Here is a 20,000-nt window from a genome sequence, read left to right on the forward strand (position 1 = left end):
ACCGGCCTAGACAGCCCAACCGACCCTTCACAGCATCCACCGGCCTACAGCCCAACCGACCACTCGCAGCATCCACCGGCCTAGACAGACCAACCGACCCTTCACAGCATCCACCGGCCTAGACAGCCCAACCGACCACTCGCAGCATCCACCGGCCTACAGACAGCCCAACCGACCCTTCACAACCTCCACCGGCCTAGACAGCCCAACCGACCCTTCACAGCATCCACCGGCCTACAGACAGCCCAACCGACCCTTCACAGCATCCACTGGGGCCCGACAGCCCAACTGATCGACTGACCGACCGACTGACCCTAATCCTAACCCTAACTCTACATTTTTATTTAACAGTTCACATCATAACTTTACAAAGATAGATAAATTGTAAAACAAAATGATCAGCAAGGTGAGTATTCCTTTTATTCCTTGCTGTTGTTTTGAAGTAATTCGGAGGCAGCCATGAGCCCAGAGTGCTCGCTGCCTAGCTACAATGATTGGTCAATTGGCATCTGACTCAATGTCAAATGTGCTTTGATTGGACAAAAACTACTCGGAATATTTGAGTTTTTTCTCATATATGTCCATGTTTTGGCCTTGATGAGTTGCACGTGTGATTTATATAATATTTCTACACAATATGTTAAAAACTCGGGTAGTTACGTGATTTGGGTCACGAACTTAAACGAAAAAGCACCTAGGCCCACAGCCTATCAGTGGGTCAGGCAGCATCTCTGAAGAATATGGATAGGTGACATTTTGGATCGGGACACTTCTGTACAGTCTGAGGAAGGGCACCAAATATAGACACGAATTGCTGGAGTAACTCAGCGGGTCAGGCAGAGATAGGTCCTGACCCAAGATGTCAACTATCTATGTTCTCCAGAGATGCTGCCTGAGCTGCTTAGTTACCCCAGCACTTTGCATCTTGGTTTGTAAACCAGCATCTGCAGATCCTTGTATCCCCATCTTCAATTCATCTTGGCTGATCTGACTTGATTCTTGTATTAATAGCAGGAAATAATATTGTGAAATTTGCCTCAAAAAACTATGATAGTGCAGTTTACATCTAATCATAAAACTGCTCACGTAGATCCTTGTTGTAACACTAGATCGCTTGACCAACATCACCAACATATAATGGAACTACAAGGCAAGGTTGGAGATAGGAAATGTTTAGGATGGAACTGCAGATGCTGCTGGTTTACACTGATGATCGACACAAAATGCTGGAGTGACTCTGGAGTGGGACACTGGAGTGGGACAGGTAGCATCTCTGGAGGGAAGGAAAGGGGGACATTTCGTGCTCCGCTAAGTTACTCCAGCATTTTGTGTCTATCTTTGACAGGAAATCTTTGTCTATGCAATCACACTCATTGAGCATTGAGTCCATACTCCTCACATCGAGGCAACCCTCTTGCTTCTCTCCACCAATTGCTTTTTCTCCTCCTCCTCCTCCTCCTCCTCCTCCTAATTTTAAGCTTTCATTTATGCAAAAGTCCAAACAATATGATGTTGATGATAATGTGTGAATATATTAAGAGATTTTTGACTGTATCTACATTGTTGATTAATGAGTCATAGTTTGAAGGTTTGTACCTAGTGGAGCAATTGCTGGAATCACTATCCCTGCACAGTGGAACTGAGCGTGCAGAGATTGTAAAACCTACCTAGCCAGCTGCCTCCTCATTACTTCAGAATGAACATCAACTGGTAGAAAACAACACAAGTGCTGGGAGTAACTCTGCGGGTCAGGCAGCCTCTCTGGAGACGATGGATGGGTGGCCGTTTCAGGTTTGGACCCTTCTTCAGACTGATTGTAGGTGGGGTTGGGGGAAGAAAGCTGGAAGAGAGGAGAGGCAGGACAAAGCCTGGCAAGTAATATGGGGACACCGGTGAGGGAGGTTTGTAGTAGGCAGATAGTTGCAACAAAGACCAGAGATACAAACAGAAAGTGTGAGACTGGAGTGTGAGTAGTGAGGTACACATACAAGCAGCAGCAGCACTGGGCCATGGATTCTAACAAACTAATGTAATTGTTCATTAATATATAAAACATGACATTAGTGCACAAACACAAACAAAACAAACCTGTGGTCGTGCTGGAGGTCACCATTACAGAGCTAGGATTAGGGTTGTGCAGAGCAGTTCAAGAACACGATGGGTCATTGGAACGTGGTGGTGTGGAACTTCAGGCTTCTGTACCTGACGGAACGAGGGGAGGGATGGTGGCGATCCTTGATGATAGAAATAAGCAGGGTGTGACCACATCAGCAGTACTGGGCGTAATGTTGATTTCCTTGCCCTAAAAAGGATATATTTGCTATAGTGGGAGTGAAGATTCACCATATTGAGGGCCTGAATGGCTGGTCTGTCAGAGATAGAGAGATTGAGTGGGCTTGGCCTCTGATTCTAGGGTTGTGAAAAAGAAGAATGAGTCATATAACATTTGTCATTATCTCATGAGGGGTTAATGTGTGGAGGATGTTATCTTGGCTAAGGAGATTAGGCTAAAGAGCACTAACGCTAACTAAAGGGGGATGCCATTTAGGTTTTATGTTTTATGTTTGGTATATTTATTAGTATTGTCACATGTACTGAGGTAGTGAAACGTTTTGTTCGGCACGGACTTGTAGGGCCGAGATGGCCTGTTTCCGTGCTGTAATTGTTATATGGTTATATGGTTTTGTATGCTATCCAGTCAGATCAGAAATATCATACATAAATACAATCAAGTGAAACTCAAGTACAATCGATAGAGCAGTGTAAGATATAGAGTGCAGAATATAAGTTCATGAGTTATAGTAGCAGAATTAGGCCATTCAGCCCATCAAGTCTACTCAGCCATTCAATTATGGCTCTCGACCCCATTCTCCTGCCATCTCCCTATAACCTCTGACACTTGAACTAATCAAGAATCTGTCAATCTCTGGTGTTCATGAGTTATAGGAGCAGAATTAGGTCCATATTGTTCTCAGCATTGCAGCACATCAGTACCATAGACTGACATTAGGAGAAATTATTTTAAGAAGAGGGGTGATGAATATTGGAAATTTTCGCTCCAAACGGTGTGTAACTTAAAAGTCTGACTGCATTGGGGAGAGGTTGATATATTTCTGGTTAGTTGAGGAATCGATTAAAGGTTGAGTAGGCAGGAGAATGGTGTCAAGATAACCAATTAGTCTCAATTAAGGGTTTGGACACGCTAGAGGCAGGAAACATGTTCCCGATGTTGGGGGAGTCCAGAACCAGCGGCCACAGTTTAAGAATAAGGAGTAAGCCATTTAGAACTGAGACGAGGAAACACTTTTTCTTACAGAGTTGTGAGTCTGTGGAATTCTCTGCCTCAGAGGATGGTGGAGGCCGGTTCTCTAGATACTTTCAAGAGAGAGTTAGATAGGGCTCTTAAAGATAGCGGAGTCAGGGGATATGGGGAGAAGGCAGGAACGGGGTACTGATTGGGGATGATCAGCCATGATCACAATGAATGGCGGTGCTGGCTCGAAGGGCCGAATGGCCTACTCCTGTACCTATTGTCTATTATCTAACATTGACAATAGACAATAGGTGCAGGAGTAGGCCAGTAGGTAAACTGTAGCCCCTGGTTCTGGACTCCCTCAACATCAGGAACATTTCCTGCCTCTAGCATGTCCAAATCCTTAATAATCTTATGTTTCAACAAGATGCCCTCTCATCCTTCTAAATTCCAGAGTATACAAGCCCAGCCCTCCATTCTATCCACATACAACAGTCCCGCCACCCCGGGAATTAGCCTTGTGAACCTACACTGCACTCCCTCAATAGCAAAAATGTCCTTACTCAAATTTGGAGACCAAAACTGCACACAATACTCCAGCTGTGGTCTCATTAGGGCCCAGTACAACTGCACAGTTCATTGCCTATATTTAAGAGGGAGTTAGATGTGGCCCTTATGGCTAAGGGGATCAGAGGGTATGGAGAGAAGGCAGGTACGGGATACTGAGTTGGATGATCAGCCATGATCATATTGAATGGCGGTGCAGGCTCGAAGGGCCAAATGGCCTACTCCTGCACCTAATTTCTATGTTTCTATGACCCCTTTGCTCCTATACTCAACTCCTCTTGTTATGGCCAACATGCCATTCGCTTTCTGTACCTGCATGCTTACTTTAAGTGACTGATGAACAAGGACCCCCCAGATCCAGTTGTATTTCCCCTTTTCCCAACTTGACACCATTTAGATAATAATCTGCCTTCCTTGAATGGCACAGCAGGCTCAAAGGACGATAACTCCAATATTTGCTCCATTTCTGAATTAAATGTCCATAGAATATAAGAAAATGTAACCCTTTGAGAAAAGTGTCTACTAAAACCCATTTTGTCTACTGATACAGCTTTCCATATATTTCTACTGACCTGAATTAAAGAACTCATGTGGAGCCTTTTTGGTAATCAGCTTTAAATTAAATCTTTCTGACATTTTAAATCTTCCAGTGATGTTGACTACCTATGTGAATGTTCTTGCAAACACTCAGTTATTTCACTGAAGAAACATACCATTGCAGCAGGTTATCCTTTAATCTCTTGATTGATGTACTGACTATGTCAAACTTCTTGCAAAAGATCATGAAAAATTGCTTCTGCTTCATAATAACCATCTAATCTCTTGATTTTGTTATGTTAAAATGTGACTGGATCTGTCCCCGTTTTTCCTTTCTGCTCTGTCCATTGATGTAAGTATGATAAAAAGTTACATTGGAATTATACTTCAACTTAACGTCAATGAAACTGCAAAGGTCTTTCAGATCTTGAGTGGTCATTGACCAGGCCAGTTTTGATCTTGATCATTTCTTTGAAATTTATTGATAAATTATTTTTTTCTCTACATTACAATCAAGTGCAAGGTCAGCAGCAAAAGACTTCATACACAGCATATTATGCCCAAGAATTCAAAGTCATCAGGCAAATTTACTTTCCTTATGTGCGAATCGTAAGTTCAACAAGTAGCTCTTGACAAGATTCCAAATCTTTGATGCAGTTGTTGGAATACTTAAAGCTGTTCAGGAAAATAACACTGCCACGATTTTGTATGAGTGAGAAATTTAACAATTAAATTAAATATGCTGCAGTGCATTAGCAAAGAGGTGCAAGTGTAAACCATCAGCAAATGTGCCCCAGCTTGATTTTAATGATAACTTACTGACTTTAAAAAATATATTTTATTCACCAATACCTGTTAGTTGGGCATATATATATATATTTATCCCAGGCTAAAGATGTGCCAGGAACCTCCTCAATGCTGGGCCTCACCATTTCCCCAATGTTCAAACAACAACCACAATTTGTACATGCCAACAACTGCATTAAAGCAAGACAGTGTTAACATATATGATACAGATGCACAGAAAATGAGCCTTCATTGATAAAAATAATTAATTTAAAACACTATATATAAACTATTAATATGCAAACTATTTTACAAGGGACAATCAACCACACTGCCAGGTAGAAATACCATAATATCTTCCGAATCAAAACTTATTTCTCTGAATAAGATTAAAAATAAAACAGATTTTACAATTATGTACAGACGAGAACAATAAAACAAGCATTCAGTTTACTATGCGATAATAAACCCTCATTTTAACAGACCCTTTATAATGGATTTCAGTTACTGTAGATGGACCTGCCCGTGCCTTCCCGGCCCCGGCTTCCAACCCTATCCCTTCTTCAGCCTTCTGGCTGCACTTCACACCCACCACTCACATCTTTGGACACTGTGCGTATGGGAGAGGGTAGGGCTGAAGATGTCCTGATTGGGGCTTGCTCCTGGGCCTGGCCAAGCTGGCCATCCGCATGGCTCTGCCCGAGCCGGCTGCCTGCCACTTTTCCAGGGGGTTACGTCCGCGCCCGGGTGGTACTAGAAAGGGACTACGTGCTGCCCATGCGCACCCTGTGGGATTTCAGGGACCGCTGGGCACCGCAGGGGTTCGAATGCAACCTAAATAACGATGGTGATATAGTTGTATAATAGTTTCTCTATATTACTTCATGTCTGATCTTGACCACTTCCTGTTCTGTATATTGATTTTAGAAAAAACACTGCCACTTATGGCTGTGATTTTTAGCCATCTTACTCAGAGTCCCCTCCACTGTGCAGGACAAGAGGATTTTTCCCATCAATTAAAAATAAAAGAGTTATTATGTTAAAAAAATGTTGAGATTTTCTCTCCTGAAGGCTAGGCCCCTTCCGGAAGGACTATAAAACCCGGAAGTGTTGAGTGCCTCAGTCAGTCTCTGCAAGATGGGGGAGCGTGAGGGTCACATCTCTCAGTCTGAGCTGTGAATAACACTGAACACATGTCTACTACACTGTGTGTGTGGTTTTACTGACATTGAGTGCCCTTAACGTGGTTTGAAAATGAAAATGTGGTTGGTTTGTAGTAAAGCACAGCAAATGGCTGTTGGTGGTGGCTGGTTTGAAGTGAAGCACCCTGCTTGAAGTGGCATGAAACTGCACTTGAATTTGGTGGCCTTGCACCCTGCTTGAAGTGGTATGGAACTGCACTTGAGTTTGGTGGCCTTGCACCCTGCTTGAAGTGGCATGAAACTGCAATTGAATTTGATGGCCTTGCACCTTGCTTGAAGTGGTAAGGAACTGCAAGTGGTAGGGAACTTGAAATGGTAGGGAACTGCATGAATGTGGTGGCCTTGCACCCTGCTTGAAATGGAATTTCAAAGAATAGCCGTGAGTCAACTGCCAGCCCACCAGCCGTGAGTGAGCTGCCAGCACATCAGGCTTGAATGACTGAGCTGCCACCGCAAGAATCCATTTGGCCCACAATGTCCATACTAGCCCTCTGGAAACCAGTCCCTTCAGCCCACAACACCAATACTAGCGCTCCAGAAAGTGCGCCCCCTCCCACCCCTCCACTGGCCACCAATATTGGAATTGGTGGAGAGTTGGAATATTGCGTTGGTGGATCAGCCCTCCCGTGTGAACATGGGACCCAACGGGTCCCACTTAGTCTAGTTTAGTATATTTGTTTTGCTTGTATTGTGGTGGTGGGCTTGTTTCGAATAATTTAGTATTGTACAAACAAAAACAACCCATAGCACCTTCTTCACTGAGCACAGTTCGTTTGAAGTGGCTGTTGTTGCTGCTCACGTTGTAGCCCCTGGGGACAGTGCTTTCTTTTTTGTTTAGTTTCGTTTCGAAATACAGAGGGGAAACAGGCCCTTCAGCCCACTGATTCCGTACCGGCTAGCGATCCCCGCACATTAACTCTATCCTATACACACATTATGGACAATTTTTACACATACCAAACCAATTAACCTATACGTCTTTGGAGTGTGGTAGGTACAGACAGCACTCACAATTGGGGCCGAACCCGGGTCTCTGGTGTTGCAAGTACTGTAAGGCAGCAACTCTACCGCTGTGCCACCGTAGTCACAGCATCGATGGGATGAGCCCAGTCACCATGGGCCTCCCTCCCCTCTAACCAGTTCTCGCTTCTCTGCTGTCTACTCCCCGCTGCTCACGCCTCCTCCTCCTTTTCCCGTAACTCTGTCCACTCGCCTTCTTCCTCCCCTCCACCTCCTTCTCCCACGGAGTTGCCAGCATACTCCATATAGGAAAGGGGGGAACAAACTGTTGAGCGACAGGAAGAAGGGAAAGCTGGTGAGAGCAGAGGGAGTTCCACGATGACCGGGTGCTTCTTGTGATTGGCAGCGGCCTGAAGAAAGTGCTGTCCCCAGGGACTACAACAACAGCTGGTGAAGGAAGGCTCGCTGGTGCACACCAAAGGCATCGATCCCTAGTTTTTAGGTGAAACAACAAAGTGCTGGTGTAACATAGCAGATTGATTCAGTCTGAAGAAGGGTCCCGATGTTACCTATCCATGTTCTCCAAAAGTGCTGCCAACCTGCAGAGTTACTCCAGCACTTTGGGGTTTTTTTGTGTATTCAACGTCATCTGCAGTTCTTGGTTTCATATAAAATTATAAAAGGACTGGACAAGTTAGGTGCAGGAAAAATGGGGGAGTCCAGAACCAAGGGCCACAGTCTAAGAATAAAGGGGCCATTTAAAACTTAGATGAAAAAAAATGTTTTCACCCACTGAGTTGTGAATTTGTGTCATTCTGCCACAGAGGGCAGTGTTTGCCAATTCAATGGATGCATTTAAAAGAATTAGATAGAGCTCTTGGGGCTAGCGGAATCAAGGGGTATTGGGAGAAGGCAGGTACGGGTTACTGATTGTGGATGATCAGCCATGATCACAATGAATGGCGGTGCTGGCTCGAAGGGTCGAACGTCCTCCTCCTGCACCTATTTCCTATGTTAACCTCATACAATGATAATACACTACTCGGTTATAGAGGACAAATGGCAATAACAGACACCGGTCCCCCCCTTAGCCTATGGTCTGTAATAATGAGGGTTTAATGTATTTAACCTGAATTAGGACATTGGAATGTTCGAAACCCTGGAAGGGTGACTTTGCCTTGAACGTAGATATTCTTATCTGAACCACGGTTTATACGTTTCACCATATTTTTCTCAAACATCAGAGGGTGGTAAGCTCCCAAGGTGCAGGCTTGGTCTTGGATCTTTTCATAATAATGGCAGAGATCAGTCTGTCTTTGCGAAGGAAGGAATTCATAGACGTCTATTTCATTGCAAACGGTCATCATTAATAGGATACCTGAGAATGAAAGAAATACTTTAAATTATGGCAAATGGGCCAGTGAAAGAGAAAAACTAATACATATTAACTATAAATTGCAAATTCAACTAAAAGTGTAGACACAAGTGAACATGCAGATATAAACTCAACATAAACCAATCTTGCATGTTTAATAGAGATTGTTTTTAAATCAGATGATTACATGGGCATCATGCCTCATATCGTGGCAGCTCTGTTGACTTACTCCACATTGCATATTCATTGACCTTATAAACCGAGCAAAGAAAGAGATGGTATACTTTGCAAGTCTGAAATAGTTCTTGGAGATACACGGCAGGTCTGTCATAAGGTCATGTGATAGGAGCAGAATTAGGCCCTTTGGCCCATCAAGTATACTTCGCCATTCAATCATGGCCGATCTATATCTCCCTCCTAACTCCATTCTCCTGCCTACTTCTCTTAACCATCTGACAACATACTGATAGCATCTGTGCAGAGAGAAACCAAGTTAACATTTCAGGTTGATGATCTTTCATCAAAATTGAATGGGTGAAGATATGTCTTTTTTTAAAGTAATTATGAGTTCAAGGGAAGGGAAGGAAGAGGAAAGAAAATTGATTGAGTGAGTGAATGAATGAATGAATGAAATTTACATACAATTAAATGCTTTGTTTTGCATACAACCTAGGCGGTACACAAGTGTAGCTACGTGTTGGTGCCGACAATGTTACAAAAGTACCCAACTGTCTTATCTACTGCCTGCTGCCACACTTGGAAGCAGCTCACCACCTCCTCCCGTAACGGGCTGTTCTCCCACCACGTCAGATCCCCCCATTGCACTCAGTCACGGGGAAGGTTGGTGATACATTGGAGAGAAAGATGACAAAATGGTAAGGATGATTGCTGAGGGTAAGACGGAATGGATTGCAATAGAATGTATATATGAGGGGATAAGTGATTTAGTGGAGCTATAAATGGAAATAACAGAATCATTGGTACAATAAAAAAATAAGGGATAAGTGATTTAGTGGAGCTAAAAGAAAGAAGAGCTGTTCCTCAAATGGATGCTTCATGAGAAGAGTACGGACAGAGAGGTCAGTGTGAATGAGACAATGCTTGGCAAATACCAGGCAAATGAGTCCAAAGATTAAAAGTGGTGTTCAGCACAATGATTACTGAATTTAGATGTGGTCTCCCAACAATGAACATCAAATGACATGCAGGGTTGTAGGTTAAATGGCTTCTGTAAATTGTACATAGTATGTCGGATGGGATAGTATAGAACTAGTGCACGGGTGATCAATGCCGAAGAGCTTAGTTCCATGCCGTATCCCTAAAACTAAAATTGCTGTTCCTCTGGAAAGAATCTCTGGGCACCAGACATTGGGAAGAGAGGAGGGGAAGAGCAGTTATCGCATTGCACATATTTCCAAGCGAGGGTGACATGCAAAGGGTTCGAATCTCAAAGGAAAATGGGAGGAGTCACACTATGTAGTTGGAATATAAGGGGTATTAATGAACCTATTAAAAGGGGCAAGATACTAGCTCAGTTGAAAGCATACAACACGGACATTTCGTTCCTACAGGAAACGCATCTTAAACATCAAGATCAGATGAGACTGAGGGCTAACTGGATAGGCCAAACATTTCACTCTTTATTCACTTCTAAATCTAGAGGTACTGCAATTATTATCCGTAAAGGAATTCCATTTAAATCAAAGAATACTATTTCAGATAAGGAAGGGAGATATCTTATAGTAGCAGGAGAGATCAATAATACGCCAATTACGCTGGTAAATATATATGCGCCCAACTTTGATAACCCTCAATTTTTTAATAAAATTCTGAATATAATTGCAGAATTTAATTATCAAAATGTTATAATTGGAGGAGACTTCAACTGTGTTTTAGACCCTTATTTAGATAAATCGATGCAAAAACAAAAAGGTAATATGAAATCTAAAACCAGTGAACTCTTACATACATATATGGAAAACACAAATATAGCAGATGTATGGAGGATTGCAAATCCGACGGGAAGGGACTACTCGTTCTATTCAACGGTGCATAAAACATATTCACGGATAGACTATTTTCTTGTGGATACAAAATTAATTACACACACTATGAATCCTAAATACCACATTAATGCGATTTCAGATCACTCTCCTTTAACCTTTGTTTTAAAATTAGAAGGAATGTCTATGAATAAATCGTTCTGGAGGTTTAATTCGCAACTTTTAAAAGACCCACAAGGGAGTATATATCTAAAAAAACAGATGGACTTATTCTTTGAGATAAATGATACACCAGATATATCCCCCACGCTATTATGGGAATCCTTTAAAGCATTTATTAGAGGAGTCATTATTTCATTTCAAGCTTATCAAAATAAAAAGAATAAGAAAGAACAAAGACATTTAGAAGAACAAATAAAACAATTAGATACAGATAATGCTAAAGATCCAACTATGGATAAACATAATAAAATCCTATTATTGAAATTCAAGCTGAATAAATTATTGTCAGAGAAAGTTATAACATTATTCCAAGTTACAAAACAAGAACACTTTGAATTCGGGGACAAACCCCACAAACTCTTAGCACGCCAATTGAAAAAACGGGAAAAAGAGAATGCAATACTAAAGATTAAATCAGATAGTGGGGAATTATTAACATTACCCAAGGATATCAATAAAAGATTTGCTCAATTTTACGAAAATCTATATACATCTAAAACGTCAATAGATAATAATAAAGTTTCAGAATTTCTGGAAAATTGTAACCTCCCAAAATTAGAATTGAGGGAACAAGAGGAACTGGGAGCAACAATTACTTCTAAGGAGATAGAAGACACAATAAAAACACTAAAGAATGGCAAAACACCAGGACCAGACAGATTCAGTAGTGAATTCTATAAAGCCTTTTACGATATAGTTACCCCACGATTACAGAAAATGTATACATACGCTTTTAAAGAGCAAAGCTTACCCGAAACATTAGCAGAATCAACGATCACATTAATACTTAAAAAAGATAAAAACATAGAAGAACCAGGCTCATATAGAGCTATTGCTTTGTTAAATACGGATCAAAAAATAATAGCGAAAACACTAGCCAGTAGACTAAGCAGGTACGTTAGTAGATTAATAAATGGAGATCAAACAGGATTTATACCTAAGAGACACTCATTCAATAATTTGAGACGTTTGCTTAACATAATGCACTCACATAAATCTCACGACCAAGAGTTATCTATTATCTCACTGGACGCAGAAAAAGCGTTTGATCAAGTAGAATGGGATTATATGATTAAAGTATTGCAAAAATTCCAATTGGGAGAAAACTTTATCGCATGGATAAAACTATTATATAACAAACCTACGGCTAGAATATTAACTAATAATATTTTATCCTCGAAATTTGAACTATCAAGGGGCAATAGACAAGGATGCTCATTATCACCGCTGTTATTTGCTTTGGTAATTGAACCCCTTGCTGAAAAAATAAGAACACATCCGGATATTTATGGTTATAATACAAAATACTCAAAGAATAAAATATCCCTATATGCCGATGATGTACTACTGTACATCACAAAACCACAAATTAGTATACCAAACATATTAAATTTAATTGAGGACTTTGGATCCTTTTCGGGATATAGAATAAATTGGAACAAAAGTGAAATTATGTCGATAAAACCAAAAGACTCAACACATCTTCGGAAATTTCCCTTTAAAATAGCTACAGAAAAATTCAAATATTTGGGAATTGAAATTACTAGAAATTACCAAGATATGTTTAAAGCCAATTATAATCCCCTACTCAAGAAATTGAATAATCTGATTAAATTCTGGAAAACACTTCCGATGTCCTTAATAGGCAGAATAAATGCTATTAAAATGGTTTTCTTACCACAAATTCTATACCTATTTCAATCAATACCTATATATCTCCCAAAAAAGTTTTTCAAAAAATTGGACTCAGACATTACAAATTTTATATGGGATTATAAATCCCATAGAATACAAATAGCACACCTTAATAAACGAAAAGAGCTGGGGGGTCTAGCGCTCCCTAATTTTATGTATTATAATTGGGCAGTAAATATTAAAAATATGATTCACCTGCTGGACAATTCTGCACAGCAGGCGGACTGGATGGTAATGGAAAAAGGGGACTGCTCCCCGAGTAATATAGGAGCGACCATCCTCTCACCAATAAATTTGAATAATAAAAATTATAATAAAAATCCAATTATACATAACACAATAAGAACATGGAAACAAATAAAACAGAATTTAAAATTAAGAAACCTATCTCTTTTAATACCAATAGTCAATAATCCATCGTTTAAACCATCAATCATAGACAAATCATTTATACAATGGGAAAGAATGGGAATTAAAACGCTCGAAGATCTGTATGAATTGGGGAATTTACTATCATTTCAACAACTACAACTGAAATATAATTTGAAAAATAACCAATATTTTAAATATCTTCAAATTTGTGATTATCTGAAAAAAAACACAAAAGACTATCATAATATGCCTTCCGACTTATTGGATGAAGCAATGAAGACCAAGGCGGAATCAGCTAATTTAATATCGTACCTATATAATATCATTTTAAACATAGAAATACCCACAACAGATGGAATTAGAAAAGATTGGGAACAAGAATTAGCTATAAAAATCTCAAAAGAGACCTGGGATAATCATTTACTACAGGTGCATAAATGTTCGATCAACGTACGACATACGCTCATCCAATTTAAAACATTACATAGATTATATTATTCAAAAACTAAATTAAATAAAATCTTCCCTAATGTTTCACCAATCTGTGATAAATGCCTGTGTCAAGAAGCTACCATAGGGCACTCTTTTGTTTTTTGTACAAATATCCAAAAATTCTGGTATGAAATATTTGATATTTTTTCAAAATTGATCAAAATAAAACTGGTACCAAAACCAGAATGGATTATCTTCGGAATATCGGAAGGTAACCCTGAATTAAACGTGTTTCAGAAGAATTTATTTAATTACGGGCTAATAATGGGAAAAAAGCTTATACTTAAATTCTGGAAAAATGCGCCGACACCAACAATAAAAATGTGGATATCAAATATGTTTGAAACATTACATTTGGAAGAGATGAGATTCCTCCTAGCAGGTAAAGCAGACCAATTCCAAAAGACGTGGTCTATGTTTCTGGACCTATTACAAGTATGAGGTGCAATAGTAATTTAAAAAAAAAACAAATATATAAATAAGTGGTATCAGGACCTGGTAATGGGAGGTAAAACAACAAAAACAGACTTGGTTGGTAGTCCCCTTTCTGCGGAGTTTAATGTTATAATAGAGCGATTGTTTCTATTTTCTCTTTCTTTCTTTTCTAGGGTCTATTTTCTCACTTTACTTCCTTCTCTAACTTCTTTCCTAAGGGGCTTTCTTTTCCCAACACTCTTGCACTTCACGACTCTCTTGCACTTTCTTTACTTTCCTTACTTCTACCTTTTTCTTAAAGCTCAAAAAAAATGAAGCGGTACAAAAAATGTATTAAGACATATGTGTTATGCAGGATTGTAATTTACCGTACTTCTAATAAAAATAAAATTAAAAAAAAGAAAAAAAAAAAAGAATCTCATTGTGGAACAGAATATTAAGAAGGGAACCACCTCTTCAGCAAGTGGGAAAACAAAGGAAAGATGAAGGTGATGGTGAGATCGAGTTGGAATTGGTGAAAATGGCAGAAGGTGATTAGCCAAAAGTGGCCGATGGCAAGCAGAGGGGCCAGTATGCTATCACAGAATAGGCATCTAGTGGCATAAGTGAGAGGACAAATACACAAAATAAAACAAATACCACCCATAGTAAGGGAAGGCATCTCATCCAGTAACTTTGCAAAGAGCTGTGTAACAAAGATGGAGAAACTACAATGGATGAAGTTCTCAAAGAAAATTGTTGTGAAAAAGCATTAGAGCTTCTTTCATTTAAATTCAATGCAGATAGCTGGCAGTGTTAAAAATATCACTGCTGCTGAATCCTATTCATTTGTGCAGTTTCATGCAGAGGATCAGTTGCTTTTGCTTGTACCTAATTGAAGGATTTTCTACATTTATTTCATTCAGGTAATAGACAATAGGTGCAGGAGTAGGCCATTCGGCCCTTCGAGCCAGCACCGCCATTCAATGTGATCATGGCTGATCATCCACAATCAGTACCCCGTTCCTGCCATTTCTCCATATCCCTTAACTCCACTATCCCTAAGAGCTCTATCTAACTCTCTTGAAAGCATCCAGATAACCAGCCTCCACCACCCTCTGTGGCAGAGAATTCCACAGACTCACAACTCTCTAATAAAAGCATTCTAACAGACAGAGTTACAGTGACACAGCGGTAGAGTTGCTGCCTTAGAACACCAGAGATCCAAGTTCGATCCTGACTACAGGTGCTGTCTGTACGGAGTTTGTACGTTCTCCCTGTGACCATGTGGATTTTCTCCAGTTGTTCCAGTTTCCTCCCACATTCCAAAGACGTGCAGGTTTGTAGGTTAATTGGCTTCTGTAAATTGCCCCGAGTGTGTAGTATATAGAGTCATAGAGTGATGCAGTGTGGAAACAGGCCCTTCAACCCAACTTGCCCACACCGGCCAATATGTCCCAGCTACACTAGTTCCGCCTGCCCACGTTTGGCCTATATCCCTACAAACCTGTCCTATCCATGTACCTGTCTAACTGTTTCTAAAACGTTGGGATAGTCCCTGTCTCAACTACCTCCTCTGGCAGCTTGTTCCATACATCCATCCCCCTTTGTGTGAAAAGGTTATGCCTCAGATTCCAAGTAAATCTTTTCCCCCTTCACCTTAAATCTATATCCTCTGGTCCTCTATTCCCTTATTCTGGGCAAGAGACTATGTGTCCACCTGATCTATTCCTCTCATGATTTTGACACCTCTATAAGATCACCCCTCACCCTCCTGTGCTCCAAGGAATAGAGTTCTAGCTTGCTCAACCTGTCCCCACATAAATCTTCTCTGTACCCTTTCCAGCTTGACAACATCTTTCCTATAACATGGTGCTGAGAACTGAACACAATACTAGCATGAATCAAAATCATTTTTCATCTCGTACTATAATTTTTCACTCATTTATACCTGAAGGTGTAACTAGTGTACGGATAATCATAGGTCAGCATGGATCGGTGGGTCGAAGGGCCTGTTTCCACGCTGTATCTCTACACTAAACTAAGATGAATTTGGTTTCAACTTTGACCATAGTCACTTCATAAATGTTTTAATATTCTTAGATAAAACCGTATAGTTTGCACCTATGCTTGCCTTTGAATTTGGAATGTGGGACATTCCTATGAGCTGACCTGATGCATATTATTCTCTGAACTCTTTTTTCCAACACATTTTCCCGTTCTTACCCAAATAGTAAAAAAATATTCTCAACTTTGTATTGCTAGCTCTACCTTGTATTGCTAGCTCTACCTTGTATTGCTAGCTCTACCTTGTATTGCTAGCTCTACCTTGTATTCTCATTGTCCATTTTGAGGGACAGTTAATAATCAACATGCAGTGGTGGACATTTAACGGTATATTAAAAAAAATATGCAGAATAGATACACAGGGATTGGTCCTGTAACCTCAAGAATGGTGCTTTCACCACAATTCAGAAAAATCATAGGGGTATTGATTGGAATCTAAATGATTCTGACCGGTCTTGATAAGATGAATGTGGTGAGGATGTTGGAATTTAGAAACCAGAGGTCACGTATAAAAATAAGAGGTACACCATTAATGACAGGCAAACAAAATAGTTGTTTTTTCCCTTGGAAGTTTCCACCCCTTCATCAACAAGGAATGTAGCAGGAGCTTTGAATATTAAGGTAAATGTAGTTAGGTTGTGTAGATCAGTGCATGTTCCCTTAACCATAGTGACCTCCCCACTACTAACCACTCCCCATTGTCTCCAGTATAATTGTAGTGTCCCCACCTCTAGCTCGCTCTCTAGCTCCAGTGATGACCACGGACAGCTACAGCCTAGTGTTAACTCTCAGTTAATAAACAGTTACAGTAAAAAGACTTGTGTGTGCAGTAAGTCATTTTACAGGTTGTTGACAAGCAAGGCAGGTAGGAGGATTGAAAGTTTACCAGGGACCAGGGATGGAAGTGGGTTTTAGGAACTAGGGGTACTCTAAGGTCCGTGAGGCTGAGGTTGGGAAGTAAGGGGGGAGGGGGGATTATCTTATGTGTGGACATACCCATGTAAGAGTACAAGAATGCATAACTTGTTGATTGTGTATTTATAATATAGTTTATTGTGTTTTATATGTCATATCTGTTTTCTTGCATCTCTCTCTCTGTTTACATTACAAAATGTTCCATCATGGTAGATAATGGTATAGAAGGGTCTCAACCCAAAACTTCACCTATTCCTTCTCTCCAGAGATGCTGCCTGACCCGCTGAGTTACTCCAGTGAAAGACAGAGAGACACAGCGAGAGGGAGGGAAGGAGAGAGCGAAAGATAGAGAGACACAGCGATAGAGGGAGCGAGGGCGAGAGGGAGAGAGAGCGAGAGAATAATAAAATAACGTGACTACCTGCACACCAGAAGAAGCTCGTGGTCCAGAGCAATGACAGTGAGTTTATTAAATTCTCCCATGAATTTTATTCAAAGGAACGCAGTGTCATTAATACACGGTCAAAACACAATTACATTTACTGAGGAATGTGGATAGATGAATAACACATTGTATAACTACGTGTTAACTACTGGCTGTTAACAAGTGCTAACAGTGGTAGTTAACAAATCGTTTTCATCTCATGGCCGATGCAGAGTGACTCGTTGTAACAATTATCCATGATCATCCTTGTACAGCCATGATCATATTGAATGGCGGTGCAGGCACGAAGGGCCGAATGGCCTACTCCTGCACCTATTTTCTACGTTTTCCATGGTCATTTAAAAAAAAACATAACAATCGACTCCCTTCTTGTACAGAAATTGTACATAAACTGGAAACTGAAAAGTAGGGGAACGCCATCAGTCCCCCTGCGTACCCCCCCCATTTCCATAACTGCCAGGGACACACAGGCACTCAGAGCCCTGTTATCGTCTGATCAGCCTTGGTGTATTGAATAGTGGAGCACTCAAGAGGCCAAACTTACATGTTTGTAAATCTAATATACAACAATAAAGCCTTGGCCGACAGAATGCCCCAGTTGCCAAACATTTTCCCTTCCCATTCCCATATTGACTTTTCTGTCTTGGGCCTCCTCCACTATCAGAGTGAGGCCACATGCAAATTGGAGAAAGCACCTCATATTTCGCTTGGGCAGCTTGCAACCCAGTGGTAGAAGTATTGATTCCTCTAATTTCAAGTAAACCATGCACTCCCTCTCTCTCCATCCCTCCCCATCCTAGTCATCGTTTCACTGTTCCCAACCCTTCATTATCACCTCCTCCACAATCAACAATGGACCATTGTGGGCTCCAATTTGTTCTGTACTTTTTCACACCGCTAGTTTCCCTCTCATTCTGAAGAAGGGTCCCGACCCGAAACGTCACCTATTCCTTTTCTGCAGAGATGCTGGCTGACCCCTTGAAATGATGCAGGTTTTCTGTGTAAACCAGCAACTGCAGTTCCTTCTTATAATAAAGTTATACAATACAATACAATACAATTTATTTGTCACTTGAACCTCATTGAGGTCCAAATGAAATGTTGTTTCTGCAGTCATACACACAAGAAAAAAGACCCAAGACACAACACAATTTACACAAACATCCATCACAGCGCATCTCCTCCTCGCTGTGATAAAAGGCAAAAAAACTTATCTCTCCCCTGCACTTCCCATTCCCCTCCCGATGGCAGAGTCAAAGCCCCCGGCCGGCGCTAGCAAAGTCCCGCAGCCATTCCAAGCCACGCGGGGCGATGATGTAAGGCCCCGCTCCAGGTACTCTTCAACCCCGCAACTCGGGCGAGTGAAGTCGCCGTTGCAGAAGCCCCGAAAAGCGGTCACCCAGCAGGGACCCGCGGGCTCCCAGTGTTCCTGTCCGCCAGACCTGCGGTTGGAGCCTCCGAATCTCCTGGGTCGGGTCACAGCAGCGCGCCACCACCGCTCCACCCGCTCCAGACTCGGCCAGCTCCACGATGGAGGCCGCTCCACGATGGTGAGTAAAGTCCCCAGGCTCCGCGACTGGAGCCCCAGGTCGTTCCTGCTGGAGGCCGCTCCACGTTGCAGCCCCAATGACATCGGAGACCCGACAAAGAAAAGGTTGGGTCTCCCGTGCAGGGGAAAGATTTTAAAGTTTCCCCCCCACACACACACACACACACACACACACACATACCCCGCCAAAAAATAAATAAAAACTACATTAAAACGGGACAAAAAATAACAAAAAGACAGACGGACGGCAGAGGTCGCTGCGATGTGAGTGATCATGGAAATTATCTCATTATGCTTCTTGCGTTTGAGGCAGCAGAGGTTATGTAACGCCCTACGGGCACTGTAGCCAGTTCAATGTGCTGTTGTCGAGGGACGCGAGGTGAGTACTTGCACAAGGATGTTCACTCACCCATTAGTCCAGAGGAAGGGGGATTGCGCTGGATATCTTCTCCCGCGTTCTCCTGCAAAATGTTCCAAAGCTGCCACTGCAGTTTGGGATTCATAATGTAGAAGGGCTGATCTGGATTCTTTTCACGGTACTTGATGTAATTCTCAAAGAAATCGAAGTCTGGCTGCTTGAACCACTGGAGGGGTAGGGAGGAAAGAAAATACAGGAATGATACTGTGCTGTACCCTGCCACTTGTCTTCATCTCCAACATTGAATTATAAGGAAGAGTTGTGCTATTCGAAGAATCAACCAATGATGTCCCATCATAACTGACTGTCCTGCTGAAATATACCAGATCTCTCCATTATCATTTTTAATTTTTACAAGTGGAATACAAAATCCAAGACAGTCATTCTTGGTAATGAGGACTTCGAACAAGAGTTTGGGAGTTCCTTTGGCATCTGCGTAAAGCCTTTCCTGCACTAGGTATTTTCATGAGTTTCAAGGACAAAATCTAACCTCCAGATTGTGTGAACATACACTTAAGCAAAGCCCTTCACAGAGGCAATTCTTTGTTCTCAGCGTTAACTTATCTTGCACAATAACTGGTGCATGCATGACCTGTCATGTGCAAATGATCACATTCACAATGCCAACAATAAAAGGCATGACTGGAAAGTTAGAAACAATGTTAATTAAATCCAGCAGCTTCATAAAATATGTTTGTCAATTGTTATGAACCAGTATAGTTACAAGC

The 20,000-nt window shown here is 41.2% G+C and overlaps 1 protein-coding gene across 6 annotated transcripts in view; it reads right to left on the bottom strand.

Annotated features, from left to right (window-relative positions):
• Positions 1–6,687: 6,687 nt before the first annotated feature.
• Positions 6,688–20,000, bottom strand: part of LOC129703771 (beta-galactoside alpha-2,6-sialyltransferase 1-like) — a 58,768-nt gene continuing 45,455 nt past the window's right edge. For all 6 annotated transcript variants that reach the window (XM_055646476.1, XM_055646478.1, XM_055646479.1 and 3 more), the window contains 2 exons: positions 19,264–19,438; positions 6,688–8,683 (listed from right to left, as the gene is read on the bottom strand). In XM_055646476.1, the coding sequence (XP_055502451.1) occupies positions 8,430–8,683; positions 19,264–19,438 (429 nt within the window). In that variant the 3' untranslated portion in view covers positions 6,688–8,429. The remainder of the gene's footprint in view (positions 8,684–19,263; positions 19,439–20,000) is intronic.

Source organism: Leucoraja erinacea, chromosome 14 (genome assembly GCF_028641065.1).
Source record: "Leucoraja erinacea ecotype New England chromosome 14, Leri_hhj_1, whole genome shotgun sequence".
NCBI lineage: Eukaryota > Metazoa > Chordata > Chondrichthyes > Rajiformes > Rajidae > Leucoraja > Leucoraja erinaceus.